This window comes from Lampetra planeri, chromosome 2 (assembly GCF_965212315.1).
Source record: "Lampetra planeri chromosome 2, kcLamPlan1.2.h2, whole genome shotgun sequence".
Classification (NCBI taxonomy): domain Eukaryota; kingdom Metazoa; phylum Chordata; class Hyperoartia; order Petromyzontiformes; family Petromyzontidae; genus Lampetra; species Lampetra planeri.
The window spans coordinates 31,750,420-31,770,216 of NC_136108.1; the positions used below are offsets into that span (position 1 = coordinate 31,750,420).

A 19,797-nucleotide genomic window follows, 5' to 3' on the forward strand; every position below is an offset into this window, starting at 1 on the left:
ATTCTGCAGTGATGGGATAAACCCAGTGAACGCGTCCCCCCGTTGTCAAAATCCACTCGCACCTTGACGAGCCATTGCATGCGTTGATACACGCTCATCATCATTAATTGCCATCAGCCACGATCTATCCACTGCTGGATGAAGGCCTCCCGAAGCTATCGCCATCCCTCAAGGTTCAGCGATGCAACAATCCGTCGCTCCCGTCTCCGTGGGCGAACCACCATCAGGGCGGTTCTCTCCTTTGTCTGCCAATCCGCCGTTAGTCTCGACCACCAGGCATCATCGCTTTCAAGTGACGTGTCCTGCCAAAGCCCACTTACTTTCCCTCGCTGTCGATACGCTGCCTATAACTCGCGTGTACAATATTCTCTCGTGCATGCGTTTCTCTTCTTGTCTCTCCATGCATGCACCTCCACATTATTCCTTGTGCACTGTTTAGCTTTTTTGTCTCATTTCTTTCGTCCAATGTTCACGTTTCTGATCCATTTGTTGCCGGTAACATACAGAACACGTGAAAGCCATTGCAATGGTCAACAAAATGAAAAAAAAAATCATCCCGAACCAGAACTGGGACAATTTGGCAAATTTGTCCAAGATTAATCGGCGAAAAAAATGTGAACCAACTACTTTAGTGCGGTCGTGCGATTTTGAGTCCCTTGAAAACATGGCAGCCACTCCCACATTCTTCCTCCCAACGCCGAGAAAGCTCCTACAAGCCAGGCCACGGCCAGCGTGACATCGCTGATGTTGCCAACGGCATCACCAAGTCCCCTCCCCATCACCTCTCGTCCAGCAGCACGTGAGTTTGTATGCACGGTGAACTTCTTTTGCACCGTACGTAGCCAACCGTGCTAATCGGAAGTGCGGGGGAACGACAACGAAATTGTGGAGGTGAGACTTTCTTTCCACAACTATCTACATTTTGGGTAATTGGAGCAATAATCGGTAGAGAAATCGATTAATTATACGATCAGACAGCTCAGCTCTACCCTGAACCAACATCTACCACTGGTTTATCGTAATGTCACCTATTACATATTTTTTTCATTTTAAGGCCACAGTATTGTTGACGAATAGGGTGGTTTTTTTGTTTGTTACGTGTGCAACACAGCAGCAGCAACGTCACCGAAAAAATGAAACCCGAATCCGATTACGAAAGTTTGGCGGTCTGTGCCAACTGGAGCCACCGTAATACCTTGCGAGATGTTAACTCCCTCGCCTGGCATGCAGGAGGTTGTGGGTTCGATCCCGACGCTGACGTCTGTATATTTGGAGTGTGCATGTTCTCCACGTGGTCGCGTGGATTTTTCTCCGGGCACCTCCGGTTTTTACCTTCCACATTTAGAATCGAGTATTTGCCGGCTATACATTTCCACGTGATAAGCCACTTCGTTGAGCCGTCATTTGTGGCCAGGTTGCTTCTGAAAAACAGCTAAATAGCTCAGTGGGCCTTACCGAGTAAAAAACAAATAGTCTAGTTTTTGTTTATATTTTATTCTCTTTGCTTATTACCATTCGCCATGAGCAGGGCCCCATCCTTTCTCCTGCCAAAAACACCGGGTACGCCAGTGGCATTTGAACCTCATGGTGGGACCTCGGTGTCCCGAATAAACGGAAGTCTAAATCGTAATTTATTAATTTATTTTTGGCGACTCAGTCCCACCGCGCACATAAACGCCGCGACCCGCCTGGCGCGGATCATTCTGTTGTCATGTCGTCCAAGCGCAGCAGCGTGGACGGATGCGCAGAAGAATCTAAACTTTGAAACTTTGATTAGCGCATTGAGTAGAGCTCGTCGAGAGGAATAGATTGCCGTGTCGTTCGCCTTCGACAGACATAAAATTACGTCGCAGCGCAGTTCATGCGAGAGCCGGGGGCTTATGGGACCCCGGGGTCCCGCCATAAGCTTAATTTGTTTAACAAGCCTGACTCTCTGAAGCTGATCCGTGACTTTCTTCGCTTGAACAAATGCTGCTGGACAACCATCGGTCTGGAGAGCCGAGAAGGCCCTTTATCCGACAGTTTTAGTTTATAGTGCGGTTTTATCGAGATGAAACTGGTCCATGAGTTTCCTCGCTTGAACAAATGCTGCTGGACATTATCGGTCTGGAGAGCCGAGAAGGCCCTTTATCCGACAGTTATAGTTTCATAGTTTACCTCGAGCTTGTCCATGCGGACGCCGAAGCGGTCACACATGTCCCGGAAGACAGAGAAGTTGACGTCGTCGAGCACAATGTAGACGGGAACGTGCCGGAAGGTGGCGGCGTCCAGCAGGTCCTTGAAGATGTCCACGTCCGAGAAGACGTCCATGACGACGCCGATGACCTGCGGCACGACGCGCGGAGGGTCGAAAGAAGGGGGGGGGGGGGCGAAATGCTTGAGGCGTCGTGCGAAATGTGCCGGAGAAAAATTAAGTTGTTTATTAGTATCGTCGTTGCTGTTGTAACGCAACCCAGAAACAAAGTGCGCATGTGTCAGTGTTCTTCACTAATGTTTCGAGTGGGGGGGGGGGGGGACCCATTTCCACCGATAAAACATCGGTGTGAGAGCCGTCACACATTTGAAACCTTTGGGGGGTTTCACAGCATGACGATAATGATGATGGGGTGGTGTTTTCACCATTTGTGTATTGTCGGGGGCCGTACGTCAGGGACCACTCTAAAGGCCACGAGGGGCCGCTAGCGGCTCGCAGGCCTTAGCAATGAAGAACACCAGCCTACGCTAATAAGGAGGGAAAAACAATGCACGCACGTGGTTTGCGGAACGCTTTCCAACGGGCGTTTGTCCCCAGAAAGTGTTTTAATTTTTGTCGAATAAAATGCGTATTACCACCTACGACGTACAGATCAGAACCATCACGTTAACGGAGGAAACTGAAAGCTTGCAGAGAATGGAAATTGTGCAAAGAGGTTGTTTTGAGAAATGAATGCTTGCAGTTACGCTGAGAGGCAGGAAGACGACCACGTGGGTTCAGGGAACGGTGACTAATCCTAGCCGTTGTATTGAGCACATGGGCTTCAGCAGGACACGTTGCTCGACAGGATGACGGCCCGTGGACTTGGACTGGTGGACGGAATGGCAGCCAAAGGAGAGGGGATGGCCACGGCAAAGATGAAGCTGTGAGGTCTGCTCACGTGCAAGGGTGGGAGATGGATGGTCGCAGTACGGGAAGGTTGAGAGATATCGATTGTGCATAAGCCTTCATCTTCTTTCAGCAGTGGATAGACAATGACTGATGATGATGATGATGTTGAGATAACTGGGTGGGGCTCAGGGGTCAGAGCACTGACCAGGCATCTCTGAGACGCTGCGTTCGAATCCGGGTTTCGGCCAACCGTGATGAAACCAGCTTCTCAGTTGTAAAGAGTTGATGGTCTCGGCTCGGTCACCAGTGACCGCAATCAAATCCATAATTCAATTTGGCTATATCTTGCAGTGCTGGAAATAAAAAATGTTGGTTTGACTCGTATGGGACCAACATTGTTTGCAGAGCGTCAAGAGGCACGACTGCAAATGTAGTCCTCTCGCATCGTTGGCCGAAGCTGTTCACTCACGCAGGATGACCTGCAGCTCGGTTGCGGGGATTACAGATGCATATTGTTTGTCTCATGACGCAACCAGCGATAGCACAAATTGGAAAATAATTGGGGGATAAATGCAATATATTTATATGTCTCGTGACTCGTTTTCGTCCGTTGAAAAAATAAACATGTTCGTCAATAACACCGCCTTAAATGTGTTCATTTGTGTTTGTTAATTGTGCTCCTGCAATACTGCCCACGCCGTCGCAGCATCGCAAAATAAAGTATTTAATGTTCATACATTTGCCAAATTCCTTTTAATAAGCAGCGATTTACCTGTGGCAGGAAACTAGTGTATCCGGAGAAAATCCACACACGCATGGGGTTGAAAAACACTCTTAATCAACACAGACGTGCTCGAAAACCCACTTCCTGGACCGTTATCTCCTGGCCACCTCTCAGCCCAGCGGGTTTGGAAGTTTCAGAAACCTCTACGGTGATCAACAAACCCCGGCTCCAAAGGACCGGATCGCAAGTGCGCACTGCCACGGCCACGGCAGTGTCACTCCCGTACTTTCTCATGCAATGGCACTGAAGTGGTGTCATCGGAGGACCCCTGACAGTGATTTAAAAGTATTTGTTCATGAATATAGAAGCTTCAAACCTGATTCAGACAGCATAAGCCTTACATGCAAGATAACAGCTAATTTTGTACGTAGGTATGTTGCTTCTTCCGCACCGTACGAAGCCAACTGTGCTAATCGGAGGTGCGGGGGAAGGACAACAAACTAAACACAAAACTCAATTAAAAAGAAATGAGTTTTAAATCGAGATTTTATGATTTGCAACGTAATTTTAGTTATCCCTTTACACCTGCACGATATTGCATGTTCTTCAGGTATTTGTTAATAAGGTCAAAGTATCAATGTCATATTCTTGGTTCTTTCGGTAAAGTCACGTAGAAGGGAAATAATAAAATAATAATAAAACATAATAAAATAAAATTCTCACACAATTTTATTTTATAATGTTTTATTTATTTTGTTTTATTATTTCCCCTCTAAATTCTCACACAATTTTATTCTATTATGTTTTATTTGTATTATTTTATTATTTCCCTTCTACGTGCCTTTACCGAAAGAACCAATAATATGAATCCCTGCAGTCACGAAAGCTTTCAATCGAATTTCAGCAATGTCATATCATGGGACCTATTTTGCCAGTTCCCCGAGCTATAAATGCTCTGAAACTTGCATTGTATTTGTACTGTTTGCCTTTTGGTGCAGGCCAATCAGTATCAAAAGCAATGCCATATATTATCAGTGCATGTTTATTTGCATGTTCACCACAATTACGTGTGGTTAATGCAAACTTGATTCCTTGCAAAAGGTTTCCCTTTGGTGTTTGAACATCTCAACACCTCCTGTTTGATTGCCAGAAAGGGTAAAACCTATTCTTATTTTTCATAATATCAATGTGATGCTCAGCTCAAATGAACAGCCCACAGCCAGTGGTGGACATTCCACATTCCATGGGAGGGGCGAGTCGATGCACAAGACAACTATTCATGACTTCCCACAAAGCGGTACTCATTTTACCAACTCTGGACGGATGATTGGCCAAGTCAAACCCCAACAGGGATTTGAACTCGCAGGTGTCCCGATTGCGAGCCGCGTTCTTTAACCGATGCACCACCGATCTGATGAGCTGTATTTTTGAGACACTTATTGGTATCAATGGGGTCGATTGGTAGTGACCTGAGTTAGACTCCTGACCACGGCTGACAGCAGTGATGAGTGGTATCTGAACTGCTCTTCAGCATTCCACACTCACCAGGATGAAATATGGCCAAAGAGGCACGATAATCGATACAGCATTAGTGAATTGGCAAAGGGCCATAAAAGTTATCGAGATATTTTATAAATAAATAGCTAACTATATAATAATTGCGAACAAAAGTCATAGCACATATGAGTACTTGCGCATGCATCATTTTCCATTCGGGCCCAAAATTGTACAGCACAAAGTCGCATAGCCAACCATTGCAAACCCGCCACGATCAATTAACTGCCCCACACCCAATACAGTATTTGTGCATGGGATAAAACTGTCATTCTCTGTAGGTGTTCACAAATCAGACCTCACACACACACAGTCAATTATAATCCTCAGAGCGCACATATCCACTTGTATACTAATGCATAACGATCATGACTTGTTTCTGATATGGTTCCCCAGACCCTCTCAGGGTGCATCACATCTCACCTCAACACATTCGAAAGGGCACCCCCCCCCCCCCCCCTTTGGTGCCTGTCCCCCGTGGGTACAAGGTGACTCGGCACCTTGTGCTTGCCAATGGGCATCAGTCTGTCAGTCGGGTGCGATGGCTCCGTGTGTTCCCAATTGAATGACCTTTTGCGTTGTAATTTTCGAATTTGGCAACATTTGGACCACGAGTGACATCGGGGGATCTTTAACATCCGCCGTGAAGCAAGCTGAACGGAGTACGGTATTATGGTTATTACGCTTGCTGCGATCATCACAGTCAAGCGCAGTAAAGCATTTCCCCGTGTTTAAAGAGGTTTGCACTATAATTTTGGCCAGCAACATATTTGTGCACGGTGTAACTATCATTTATTTTTACAGACATTCACACAACCGTCTCCTTTTCACATATCCGCCAGCTATACCTCAGTCCCCAACGAGTTAGATATGTGATAATAGTTTTTTTGGTTAGATCGCGTAAATATAAATGTGTCGTTAAACCTGCCACCACCCGACACAGCCAACGAGTAAGGGTTATCACGTAAACAGAACATGCCAATTCGTTACTAATTCTAGATTTGAAGCTTTCGTGACTGCAAGGATTCATATTCTTAGGTTTTTTTCGGTAAAGTCACGTAGGACTTTTGGCTGTGTCGGGTAGTGGCGGGTTCAACGACACATTTATATTTATGAAAAAATAAGAATAGGTTTTACCCTTTATGGCAATAAAACAGGTGTTAGAATGTTCAAACACCAAATAGAAACCTTTTGCAAGGAATCAAGTCTGCATTAACCACAAGTGCGTGTGGTTAACATGCAAACAAAAACATGCTCTTATAATATATGGCATTGTCTCTCAAACTGATTGGTCTACACCAGAGACAGCCTTCTTTAGGGCCCAGTCTCACCAGTGTCAGACCAGAGAACGCCATATTGGTTGCGAAAGCCTACGTGTTCAACGGATATGTAACTTTTGTACTGCGATATTGAGCATACCATTCACGCGAACCGTCTGCTGTGTTGTACATCATATCCACCGCTGCTCAAATACCACAGCAATGTGAAGTGTGGCACCATTGTGCAACACTTGATAATTTCGAGCAACTTGTTCAATAATAATATATTTATCCAGGAAATGCCTCAATGTGTCTCAACATATTCACAGTGCTCTTCATTGAGATAGCTGGGCAATTCACGTTTTCAATATTTTCAAGTGGAAGGACCTTCTTTAAAAAAAAACAGTCGTCTTTCTTCACAAACCAAGGCCCCTGCACATAAAATAAAAAAATTTCATGCATGACCCCAACCAACCTCTCAGTGGGACTTTCCTGAAAAAAATAGTTTTTGCCTTTTGCTACGTTCCGTCGCGGGGTGGAGCGGCGGTGCAGTGGTTAGCACATTGTACCACGAACCTGGGCCCCCCAAGTCCATATACCGGCCACAGCTAACATCACTGGCCAGTGTTACGAATTATGGTCAAACAACCCCCATTACCGACACGCAATGGGCAGGCCTTCATCCTGCATCATCCTGCAGTCATTTACAAAGGGCTTGTAATGTAATCAATCAATATAAATGTTCAGTAAAAGCAAGCGCTCGAGCCGAATTAAAACATTCTGACAGAGAAAAATGTATAATGCATTGGCTTTTCGGGCAGTGGGGCCCTTCTTCAGAGCAGAGACAGCGCGAGAGGGTACAGACCGACTTGCAGCTACAGATTGCACTTCACCCTTAGGGCTCCGAGTAACCTGGGAAATTTGGAGTTGACAAATGAACTGTGTTGAATAGACATACAAGCAGTTTTTGTTTCTCATTAAACAACGGAAATCAAGCAAACCATTATCAAGTAAAAATAACGCACAGACCACGTAGTTTCAAACCAAACAGTTAAATTCCCATGCAGAAATGCACCATGCATCATGCATCGTTTACATCACAAATAAAGGTCTGTATTGAACTGCATCAGAACATAGCACTGCTAATGTGGCTGTCTTCTAGCCAGATGAAAAATTAAAAAAATCCCACAATGCAAAACGTGAATTGAATTATATCAACGAAGAGCATAATTAATGCCTTGAGACTCATTGAGACATTCCTGGGTAAAAACAAAATATGTATTGGCCCACATCTTTGCGATCATTTGCAGTCAGCATTGTAGGTATTCATAAGGTGACTTCTGAAGCCATGTGTATGTTACACTTCTTTCGCGCCGTACGTAGCCAACCGTGCTAATTGGAGGTGCAGGGGAAGGACAACAAACTAAACACACACAATAAAAGTAATGTTGTCTGTGGCCCTCACCTCTCTGTGACTCGACTGCCACACCACAAGACATCCACAGGCTCACTCACCAATCTCAACATGAACATGTAACCGTTGACCAATCAACATACGCGAACTCCGATCATCCTTGCAGTGGCTTTTGGCTGGCCATCGAATAAAGATGGTCACTGCATCGCTCGCTTTCAGATGCGCTTCTGCGGCCGTCTGGAACGCTCTTCCGATATTAGGAAGCCGCTGAAGCGGTGCACTTTTAAATCTAGATTGAAAACTCACTTCTTTACAATTTCTCTTTGTGTGTTGGTTTGTTGTCCTTTCCCCGCACCTCCGATTAGCACGGCTGGCTACGTACGGTGCGAAAGAAGTTCAACAGACATACATACAAACGTACGAAAGAAGATGATCATTGCAACAACAAAAAAGACACACACACACACACAGCGTCCACACCGTCCCACCCATCGGAAGGTGGCCCTCCTCACCTGCGTTGCCTGTTGCACCATCTTGCGCACCACCTGCTTGATGGTGGGCACCCCATCGCCGAGCGGCGGGTGCAGGTAGAGCGTCACGTTGGTCTGGCCTCGGTTGTGCGGCTGCACCAGCGGCCAGCCGAGATCCAGCTCGGGCACGGATGTGTCGGACATCATGGGCCAGTAGGTCCCCGACGAAGAGTCGTCCGCCGCTCCGTCGGTACGGTCGGAGGCTCCCTCCTCGCGCTCGGACACCTTGGGCAGCAGCACGCGCGCCTGGATGTGCTCCATCTCGGCGGGCGACAGGAACCCGATGGAGCCCTCGCGTTTAAGGAACTCATTGTAGGCGTCGTCCCCGCGCTCCACCAGCGCGTCCACCGCCAGCCGGTACGACTCCTTGTAGTGGGGCTCCACGTAGTCCTCTGGCCGCAGGCCCTCGTTGAAATCTGAACTCTGCGACATTCGAGCCATGGTGGCCTCCTCGGTTCGAGTGGGGCGTCTGGCGCGGGTGGCTTTTAAACGCTCACGGCAGCTCCGCGTCTCTCTGTCTGCGGCCGCACGGAGTGTCGATGAGACGCAACGAGGAAGCGCGCTCGCGGACGCCACCCAATCTCCGGGCTAGTTCTCGTCCGAACGTTGCGCGCACGATGCTCATGCTACGGAGCAACTAGCGCCGGGGTTACGCGGAGAGTAAACCGGCCAGGTTCCGACGGTTTGAGCTCGGTGCCTTTTTCCCGAAGTGGCTGGCTGCGGCCGTGTTGTCCGTGAGCAGCCTGATTAGCGCCACCGCCGCTGCGCTTCGTAATCCAAAGTGTTGGGGCAGGAGGAGAGCGTGACCACACCTGCACTGTGGATCTTGAAGCAGGCGAACCAGTCTGGACAGGCAAGAGGTATTCGTTCAAAGTTACCCGCGGGGGTAGACGGGCGCGTAATTATATCTGCCAGTTTCAGCGCGGAACACGCCCTGTTATGTGCCGCAAAAAGTGACAACGCCTGCTTCTCTCTGTTTTACTTCAAACAATGTGAGCAGTGTGTATGATGTTAAAATAATAATAATAAAAACACTACCTATCCCCCCCCTCTACTGGTTTCATTATAACGTACAAGGGTACGAGTTCTATTTTTTTGCAACATAAAAAAAAATATCGAGTAACACCGATGGGGACTCGGCCGCGCCTTTTATTTGCACAAACCTTGCGTAAGCCTCGCGCGCAAGGTTCTTGCCGACTTTAGTAACGACCGCAGAAAATATATGCCGAGGCCATCCTGACGTGGGCGGCGGCGGGGGGTGGGAGAGGATTGTGGTGTCGGTAAGAGACAAGATGCCGGCCGACAAAAGGTTGTATACAGTGAAGGTGGATGGGAAGGTTAGTGGAGGATTGCCAGCAGAGCACCGCACGCGTTTCGTGTGCAGGTGTGGTTCAGGTGTGGCTCACGGTTTGCAAGGGTGCGCGTGCCCGTGCGCGTGCGCGGGTGGGAGGGCTCGCGTCTTGTTGGCTCAAGGTGGAGGTGGACTCAGAGTGGCCCGTTTCGGGCGTGCATTCGGAGACGTAACGTTTCGCGCAGCATCTACCCATAAAGGCCCGGCCTCAAACTAATGGTTGATCCAGATGTCTTGTTAACCCCCCCCACCAGCCCCAAATATTTTTTTTGCTTTGCTCGTTAATTTATGTTTTCACACCCACTCGTATGCAAAATAAGTATTACATATTCTGTGGGTCTTTCGGTAAAGCCACGTGTAGCCATGTAGATTTTTTTGGAGAATTAAATTAGGGTCACAAGACATCTGGACCACGCTGTACAATCATCAGCTCCCTCCCCTCTCCACCAGCACATGCCTGAGCTGGCAGGTCTGCCCTGTGTCATGCAGCCTACGCAACGGCCTCTTTTGTAATAAGATATCTTTTTTCAACATTTCAATTGCAGCCACGTTTTAATCCACTGCTAGATGAACGTCTCCCCCACAGCATTCCGGCCACGAGTGATGTTTGACCATACTTCACCATGCAAAGTGCAGTCAGTTTAGGCCCGATAACGAGCGGGAAAGGAAACGGTTTTCAGATATCGTTCCAGACCGACATCAACCACGGCCAAAATTAGAATTCAAGCCGCTGGGTTTAAAGTGCAGTGTGTTAACAACTTTGCCACCTCGTCATACAAATATTTGTAAAAATAAACATTAACCCAACACGAGATAAATGCCTCCTCCGCACGATATGTGTGGGTTGTTTGACCATAACTCACCAGGCCGGTCCATATGGGTTGGCGAAGAAGGGGGGGGGGGGGGGAATTATTCAGATATCGATCGCCAGTGGTGTTAACCATGGTCAGGAATCACACTCAGGTGAACGAATTTCATAGTGCAGTGTGATATAACCACTGCCTCACCATGCCAACCATGTTTTTAGTAATATTAAGGCTAAAGTTGCTTCTCGTTTAAACCCTGAACATGTAACCAGGGCGTGCCCTGCCCTCTCTCCCCCGTGATGATTTTTCAGAAAATGTTAGCCTGTGATTTTTATCTTTTGAAAGCCACGCATAAACTTGTGACTTTGTACCCCGGACAGGCATGGACTGTGGCTGAATGGAGGGAGGTACGCATCCTTTTCTTTTGAGTCAAGCCTTGTTGCACCAACACCGTTGCTCAACGTAGGGCATTACATTTATTCATAATTAGCAAAACAAATTTGCACGGTGGGGAAAATGATTCATACAAAAAAATTACACCGCGTGTAAATTTTTTTTAAATTTGTGTCCGACCTCTTAATCATTCAGAGGGATTAATTTTGCCGACACACCACGCTGTCGTGGGCGTCAGAACATCACGGGAAGGACCGGCAATGTATTGCCCCCCACCCCGCTCCTTCTTAAGAGCTGCTGCATAAACACTCTGCTGCTTACTCTTTGGTAGCTTTCCCACCTGATGACGGACGCTTCTGTTGCGCCCGAAACGTCGTGATTTAATTTAGTTATGCAGGATTAGCAGAATTATTTTATAATGTTTTATTTTTTATTATTTTATTATTTCCATTCTACGTAACTTTACCGAAAGAACCAAGAAGATGAATCCCTGCAGTCACGAAAGCTTTAAATCGAAATTTAATTTAGTTGTTTTCATTTATTTTATTTTTTACCTACGTGACTTTACCGAAAAAAAGTATGAATCCTTGCAGTCACGAAAGCTTCAAATCGAGAATTGAACTCTGTTGCTTGCCTCCTGTCTAACTAGACAACGCTGGCGAGTTAAGCACGGGCGGGCGTTAGCCCGACACCGAGCGACGTTCCCGATGGGGGGGGGGGGGACAGTCTGCTGGAAAAAAAATTGTGTTTCTGCGACGCCCTTCTGTCAAAACACAAGAGAGTGGCGGGGGGTGGCGAACGTTATAAATAAAGAATGATTTGTCAGCCGACGTATTGCAGGTACCGGCATCTGTCTCCGTGCCCCCCCCCTTCCCCCCACGCACTCTCCCCGAGGCTTGTTCTCTCCCGAGTGGAACGGCAAGATCCGACCGCACTTTGTGTTGATCCGCAAAGTGCGTTTTTAAACGTGCACCGTCGTCTTTACACTCGTGTGTGTGTGTACTCGAACTTGTTGTTCTTCGTGCTTTCGGAGTCCCTGACTCTCTGCTCACAATCATCAAGGATCTTTATGATGGTGGGCAGGCCTGGGTAAAAATTACGTGGCCGGGAGTCGGAGTCATTCTCTGTGCACCTTGGGGTGCGACAGGGATGTCCTCTGGCTCCAACATTACTTAACATTTATTTCGACCAAGTAGTTCGTGAAGCCCTTCGATGGCTGTACCTGAGGAATTTCCATCTGGTATAGATACAATGGGAAGCTGATCGATGCCCGAATGCGGTCAAGGGATGGCTCCCTATTGGTCAACCATATTATGTATGCCGATGATCTGGTGATTGCTGCTCGCTCAGAGGAGGAGTTGGAGGCGCTGCTGCTGAACCTGGAGCGTGCCACTAAGACAGGGGTGGGGAACGTCTGGCCCTGCCAAGGCAACTGCAGGTGGGACTCGAGATTCAATAAATCTAGGAGCAAACCTGGAAAAGAAGTTGCGAGTAGCAACATCATCAATACCAGCTAACATCACACGCCTCACCAAAGAGAAGCAGTTCCAGCCATCATATTAGGGGTGAGTTAATTAAATGTTTGACCAAATATGAGGCTAATTTTTAAGTTGATAATTTTGTATGGCCCGCGAATGATATAAATATCCAAATGGCCCTTGGCAGAAAAAAGGTTCCCCACCCCTGCACTAAGAGGTGGGGTCTTACCATCAGCCCCACCAAAACTAAGCACCTGCCTAGGTATGTTGTGCCATCAAGCAATCCACCCCCACAACTCCTAATTGGTGATGGGGCAGTTGTGGAGAGAGTGGAGAGTTTTCCATACCTGGGCAGTGTGCTTATGATCGGCTCCGGTTTGACAGCAGATGTCTCACTCCGAATCAGCCGAACGGCATTATCTTTTCATCAGATGCGTAACGCTGTGTGGAAGCTACCTGGTCTGTTGCTTCCCACGAAGCTTCAGGTCTTCTCGGCCACGGTCATGCCCTCCCTTCTCTATGATTTCGAAATGGACCAATTAGAAACATTTAAGCTGGCCTGCTCTAGGATCCATCCTGGGCTTAACCAGGCTGGATTGTGAGAGGAGCTCATAAACGTTTGAAAGATCTGGACAAAATCTCATCGGTGAGCTCCTCTGGCAGGCAAGACTGCGTTGGCTGGGTCATGTAGCCCGCATGCCCAGCCACCGCATGCCTAAACAGCTTTTGTTCGGCGTGATAGAGGGGGCTAAACGGGCGCGGCACGGGCTATAGAAGAGATGGAGTGATGTGGTACAAGAGGATGTGGAATTGAGTGGACTTGCCGATGATTGGTACCAGCGGTGTCAAGATCGGCCTCTGTGGAGGAGGCTCGTGAAGGACGCGAATGGGTAGGTGGAGGCAGTCGCCCTCCAGCTAAAATCGCAGGGCAGAGGAGCGACGCTCACAACAACGAGCGGAGCGTCGGGTTGCGAAAGCAGAGAAAGTTGCCCCAGTAGGGGGCACAGGTGGTGCATATACCAGTCAACCCATGGCACCTGGGTCTCTCCCGTGACTTCCTGCACGATGGGCGTTCGATACTTCACGTGCACATAGCCTGGCACAAGCGCCGTGGTGACGTCACCGCCACTTCGTGCCGAATGGCGGTTGTTGTACTCGTATTTATGGGTAGCCGTCGTGATCTGGGTTCGATTCGCACGCACGGTCAACACCAGTGACGATTATCTGAACCGGTCCTGAGCCTCCTCTAGGTCGACTCAGTCTCAAATGAGTACCTTGTGCAGTGTGCAAAAACATCGCCACTGGGGAGCTAAAGGCGGCTGGGCGTGGTGCTGGTGACTCCCCTCGTGTGCCGTGCCGGTCTTCATATGTACTCGCTAGCAGTACTTACCTCAACAGTCTGTATTCTTAGGTTTTTTCGGTAAAGTCACGTAGGTAAAACATCAAAATTAATAAAAATAAAATAAAATAAAAATCACGACGTTTCGGAGGCAACACAAGTCTCCGTCATCAGGTGGGACCGTCACAGCCAGATTAGCTGCATCAAGTGAGGCAATGATTCAAGATGTAATCCCTTAAAAGCAAGTTGAGGGGGGGAGGAGAGGGGGGGGGCTCATCAGAATGTGGTAGCCAATGAATGGAACGTATCGGGAGGGAGGGGGGCGGGGCTCAAAGACGGCACGGAGTGCCACGTACAACGCATCGGGAGGGGGGCGGGGCCAAAAGGATGGACGACGGCGTGGACGCGGTTGTGCGCAAGCAACTACTGCTGCACACGCCAACGCATTGGACAGAGAGGGGGAGGGGAGGCCTGATACACATGATAGAAAAGAACGAAAATGCCCATGTTTATACCAATGCTGGCTGAACAATGAAGAGAGTACTGTTAAACACTGGGGATGTTAACACTCGGTAAAGTAAAGTAAGATAGTGCCTGTCAGATAAGATGGTCCAAAAAAGTGTAATTAAGTCTTTTTTGCGTGGTTGATAACATCTTTCCAATGATTACTAAGTTTGTACCCATTATCACGGTTGAAATTATGTCTGTGTTTGTATATTTGTATGGCTTCGTGTACAAACCTTTGATGGTAGCCAGGAGGTTTGCAGAGAACCTTGGTCTCGGAAAAGACAATTTTATGAGAGCCCACCGAGTTGTAGCAATGATCGGCAACGGCCGAAGAATCAGTTCTGCCGTGTTTCAGATCTGACTTGTGCTCGCGGACACGATCAGAAACATGACGTTGCGTTTCTCCAATGTAGCAATCACCACAAATGCAACTCAATTTGTAGACTCCAGGATACTGTAAGTCAGGAACGACATCCTTCACAGATGGAATCAGATCACGGATTTTATGCACTGTACTGAATCAGACTTGGATCTTATGTTTGTTTAGAATTTTGGAGATCTTTTTGGTCACGCCTGCTATGTATGGTAACGTGATAGTTTTGGTCGGAGTTTCATGTGGCTGTTTCTGTGTGGTGGGAGAGACAGCTTGGCGGATAGTACGGTCAGAGTATCCGTTCATCCTGAGGGCCCGATGTTCAAGGCTATACGGGGGATCTTTTTCTTTGGTGTGCGTGTACCTGTAGGGGTGTTGGGCAGCAGTGGCGAGTCGATTATCTCGCACACTGCGCGACAATCCTGAAAACCTAGGTTCGATTCCTTGGTCATGGAAAATATAATTGCCAAGTAGTTTCTGAACCTACCCTCGGCCTCCCCTAGCTCGACTCAGCCATAGTCGAGTACAGTTCCTGATGTGATCAGACAACATCAGCACAGGGGATAACAGAGATAGCCGGGCATGGTCTGAGTAGATGTTCGCTAACATCACTCTCTCTCGGAGTCTCAATATTCTGTCGTGGTATTATTTGTCTGAAATGATGGAAAAAGGGCGTCTTCATCGTAGTTGATATCACAACTATTCATACGTCAGTATGAATGTCCATTCGAATTTCACCCCTAGGTCGACTCAGCCTCAAGTGAGATCACGAAAGCATTCCGACATCACGCTGACTGACCTGACCACACTATTGTGTACCGTGCTGGCCTCAATAAATTCTCGCCAGCAGCATGAGCAAAGTTTGCAAGGCTTAACGGGGTAATCCTTACCTGTGTGTGTGAGTGTGTCTGTGTGTGTGAGTGAGTGTCTGTGTGTGTGTTCTGTTTGTGAGGAGCGGTGGTGTAGCGGTTAGCGTGCTGCGCTACGAACCTGGCGATCTGGGTTCGATTCATGCTCACGGCCAACACCAGTGATGATTATTTAAACCTGTGTTGGGCCTCCCCTAGGTCGACTCAGCCTCAAATGAGTACCTGGTGCGGTGTGTAAACATCGTCATTAGGGAGACAAAAGCGGCCAGGCGTGGTGTTGGCCACCCACCCCCTCGTGTGCCGTGCCGGCCTTCATAGGTGCTCGTTAACAGCACTTGCTCCAACAATCTGTTAAGGCTACACTGGGGATCTTTGTCTTTGTGTTCTGTTTGTGAAAGGAGGGTATTTTCTTTTTACAGGTGTGCCGTAGGTGAGGCTAAGCTTGCCGATGTGTTCACCAGTGCAAAGGACACAGCAATGTGAACCTGCAGGTGCTGCCACCTACCAACCCACTCCGCCCCTGTGGATGAATTCCCCGCTACCGCCACCCCCCACCACCCCAACCTCACCCCACCAACCCCCACTTCCCAATCGTTGCGTAATTTGAGTCTTGCGTAGACATGCTCTCCTCTCTACCATGTGGCTCCTGAAGCCTACTTCATCCGTATGAACATATAAATAAATACAAACTTGTCCCATTTCTCGCCCTCTAAGCAGTGCCGGATTATCCTCGTCGCAAAAGTAGCTACATATGCTACGGGCCCTGCACTTTCAAGCTATTAATTCCGGTTCAGTGATTCTGCACTTGCTCTATTACTATAGTACCGTACCACCTTCAACTTGTATGAACGACTGGGTGTCTAAGGTTATCGATCTGTCGAATTGTATGGCTGTATAACAAATGAAAAAATACAATTACTTTACTATGCAAGCAAAAAAATGTATGCGTTTTAATATTTACGTGTTTTTTTTATTTTATTTTAGGAACCCCTTTATAACATTTGCTACAGGCCCCGCACCACCTTAATCGGGCACTGCAACGACTCATGCCCGCCTCTCGCCAACGCAGCACAAACAAAAGCCAGCGGCAGCGCTCGGGCAAACCGCTGCAGCGATGTGGGCAGCGACATCTGTGGACGGCTTTGTCGCTCCCCGTGCTCGCCCCCAGGGCCGAGTCGATCCGATCTACCAGGGTGGATGCGCCACCATCGTAACAAGGAGAGAAACACGTCTTTCCTTTTTAAATCCTTTATATTAAGTTCACTTGCACGCTTGCTTGCGCGCTTACGACCGTGCAAATCTTTCAGTCGTTTTTTAACCCACTTCCCGTGATCCAATCGAGCTGACATTTTGCACACAGACTCGTTGTGCGTGACAATTTCTTTTCGTGAAAAAATATTTCCATAATTTTACACTTTTTAGGTAAAAATTTTTTATATTTAATTACCAATTGCTTAATGGTGGCAGGCAATCATCTGACCCATAGGTGGCAGCCATCTCAAGCCAGAGGACGAGAGGACTCTAGCCGCCCGTTTCAAAGACCAATGTGGGCTGGGTTGTGGCCCATTTGAACACGCATATAAAGGATTTATAGTGAAAAACTTTGTTTTTACGGGTTAATTTTTTTTTGTCGAATTTGCCAAAACGCTCAATGCGTCAACAGCCGCGATGTGGTCTTTAAAGTGCCGCATGCGGCTCTGTAGCCGCGGGTTGCCCACCCGGAGCAGAGGGTTGCCCACCCCCCTGACCCAGAGCGGAGGCACGTTGAACTTCTTTCACGCCGTACGTATGCAACCGTGCTCATAAGGAGGTGCACAGAACTGCGTCGGATGCCACGTCCCACTGATGATGTAACCATTTAAACATCAAGAAGAAGAAGAATACGAATGTACAGCTCTTTGTCAATCATACTCTTAGTTCTTTCGGTAAAGTCACGTAGGTAAAAAATTAAATGAAAATTAATAAAAAAATAAAACAATAAAATCACGACGTTTCGGAGGCAACACAAGTCTCCGTCATCAGGTGGGACCGTCACAGCCATAGTTGCTGCATCAAGTGAGGCCAGGATTCAAGATGCAAGCCCTTAAATACAAGTTGAGGGGGGAGGAGAGGGGGGGAGCTTATCAGAATGTGGTAGCCAATGAATGGAAATTCCTCCGCGGGACGCGTTAGCCACGGAGGTTGTTTGACCATACTTCACCACTGGTTCGGCGAAGGCGAGAGCGCTGTGCCGAGGTTTGTACGTGGTCAATACATTTGTAGTGAGTGTCGGTGGCATGTGTGTGTCTGTCATCGCTTCTCAAAACACAAACCACACACGAAGACGAATTTCCCCCATGTAGCCTTATACACTGTTGGGGCACCTGTTAAGGGTGATAGGGTGTATGGTGAGGTGGTGTGGCCAGCACCGCGCCAAGATGCCTTTGTTGATCCAGTGCTGACGTTTGCACGCCGCACCGAGGCACTCGTGTGAAGAAGTTGAGTCGAGAGAGGCCCCAGAACAAGTTCTGATATACCACTTTCCACCGTCTTCGTCCGTGGATGGGAATTGAACTCATGTTCGCCCGGCTTCATAGTCCGGCCCGCGAATGATTGCCACAATGGCTCTTCGCGCGCACACAAAACAGGTGATGGATGGGGCGGGGGGCATCATTTTCAGGGGCTTTTATATTTGTGAGGGCGTAGACACCTAGGAAGCCTTTGTCTCTTGTCGCCGCATTTGATTGGAGAATTTGCACTGCGCACTTTCCAGCGAGACGCGACATGTCCCAATCGGTCTGAGCCTCGGCAGGTATTTTTCGCTCACCGTGCGGTTCAGTGGCAGCGGCATTACTTGCCATAGTTGGGACAAAAAAATATAGCACAGTGGCGGCGGCGACGGTGGCTTGGGAAATATTCTGTTCAAGCATCGGCATCATTTCGGAAAGTTTCAGTGAGCGGCATTCTCAAACTTCTCGTTGGAGAGCCATGCGTCAGTTGCCAGCTGCGTGTCTGGCGCTGCGGGTGACGTGTCTCTTGTGGGAGAGGGGGTGGAGGGAGTTTAAAGTTGTTTAAGACACCGCTCCTCTGCGGTGGAAGGGAGATTTATCGGTGACTTAGTCGTCGGGGCGTGGTGCTCGCGCACAGGTTCGCTGGGTTGAGACATTTCCCAACCTCCCTCCACCCAGCCACCCACTAGCGAGATATCCCTCCAGGCACACGCTGCCAATGGGGGTGTTCGTGTGTGTAGTTTCCGTTTTTAATCTTCATCATTATTATCAGAGATGCTGCCGTGGTATAATGGTTGGCACACTGGACTTGCAATTCAAAGGTCGCCGGTTGAATCAGGGTAAAGTGTGGGTGGTGATCCCACCTCTTCTGAGATGTCTGGCCACCAGCATTGACGTGTAGGCCAAATGCCCTCGACAGTGTCTCTCTAGAGCTCCCTTTAGCGGAGGTCCTGCCACTAGCTTTGGGGCGAACAAGCAATTGCAGAGCTGCGTATTTAATATGATCGGCCACATATTCTTAGGTGTTTTTCCTGGCAGCGATTTCAGCCGCATCATCTCTACATAACAAGAAGGCTCAGTCCCTTTTACACGCACCTTTACATCATCCGCACCTAGTTTACACAACAAAGGCTCATTCCTAACAGCGTGCTTCAGCCGCACCGAACCTCACAAAAATAATATTCAGGGCCTACCTTGGCTCCTCCCACCCTCAACCAGCATATATAAAAATACGGTTTTCTTGGAATTTCACTCACTTGATACAGCTATCGTGATGTGACTGTTCCACCTGAAGACGGAAGCTTGTGTTGCCTCCGAAACGTCGTGCTTTTAATTTTATTTTTTATTTTACTTTTATTAATTTAAAAATTTTACCTACCTGACTTTACCGAAAAAACCTAAGAATATGAATCCTTGCAGTCACGAAAGCTTCAAATCTAGAATGATCGGCCACAATGTATCCACCGCTAGATGAAATCCTCCCCAAGCCAGCACCATCGCTCACAGTGCTGCGATGTAAAAAAAAATCATCTAACTTGATTTTATCACGCCATCGCTGCGGTGGGTTTCCTTCCTTTGGTTGCCCACTCCATTGTTGTTCTCGACCACTGGCCCTATACTGTCTCG

At 48.1% G+C, this 19,797-nt stretch overlaps 1 protein-coding gene across 1 annotated transcript in view; it reads right to left on the reverse strand.

The window, feature by feature from the left end:
• LOC144731773 (uncharacterized) overlaps positions 1–9,951 on the reverse strand; it is a 37,192-nt gene extending 27,241 nt beyond the window's left edge. The window contains exons 1-2 of the mRNA XM_078612998.1: positions 8,549–9,951; positions 2,158–2,325 (exon numbers count right to left, since the gene is read on the reverse strand). Coding sequence (XP_078469124.1) covers positions 2,158–2,325; positions 8,549–9,007 — 627 coding nt within the window. The 5' untranslated portion in view covers positions 9,008–9,951. The remainder of the gene's footprint in view (positions 1–2,157; positions 2,326–8,548) is intronic.
• Between the last annotated feature and the right edge of the window lie 9,846 nt (positions 9,952–19,797).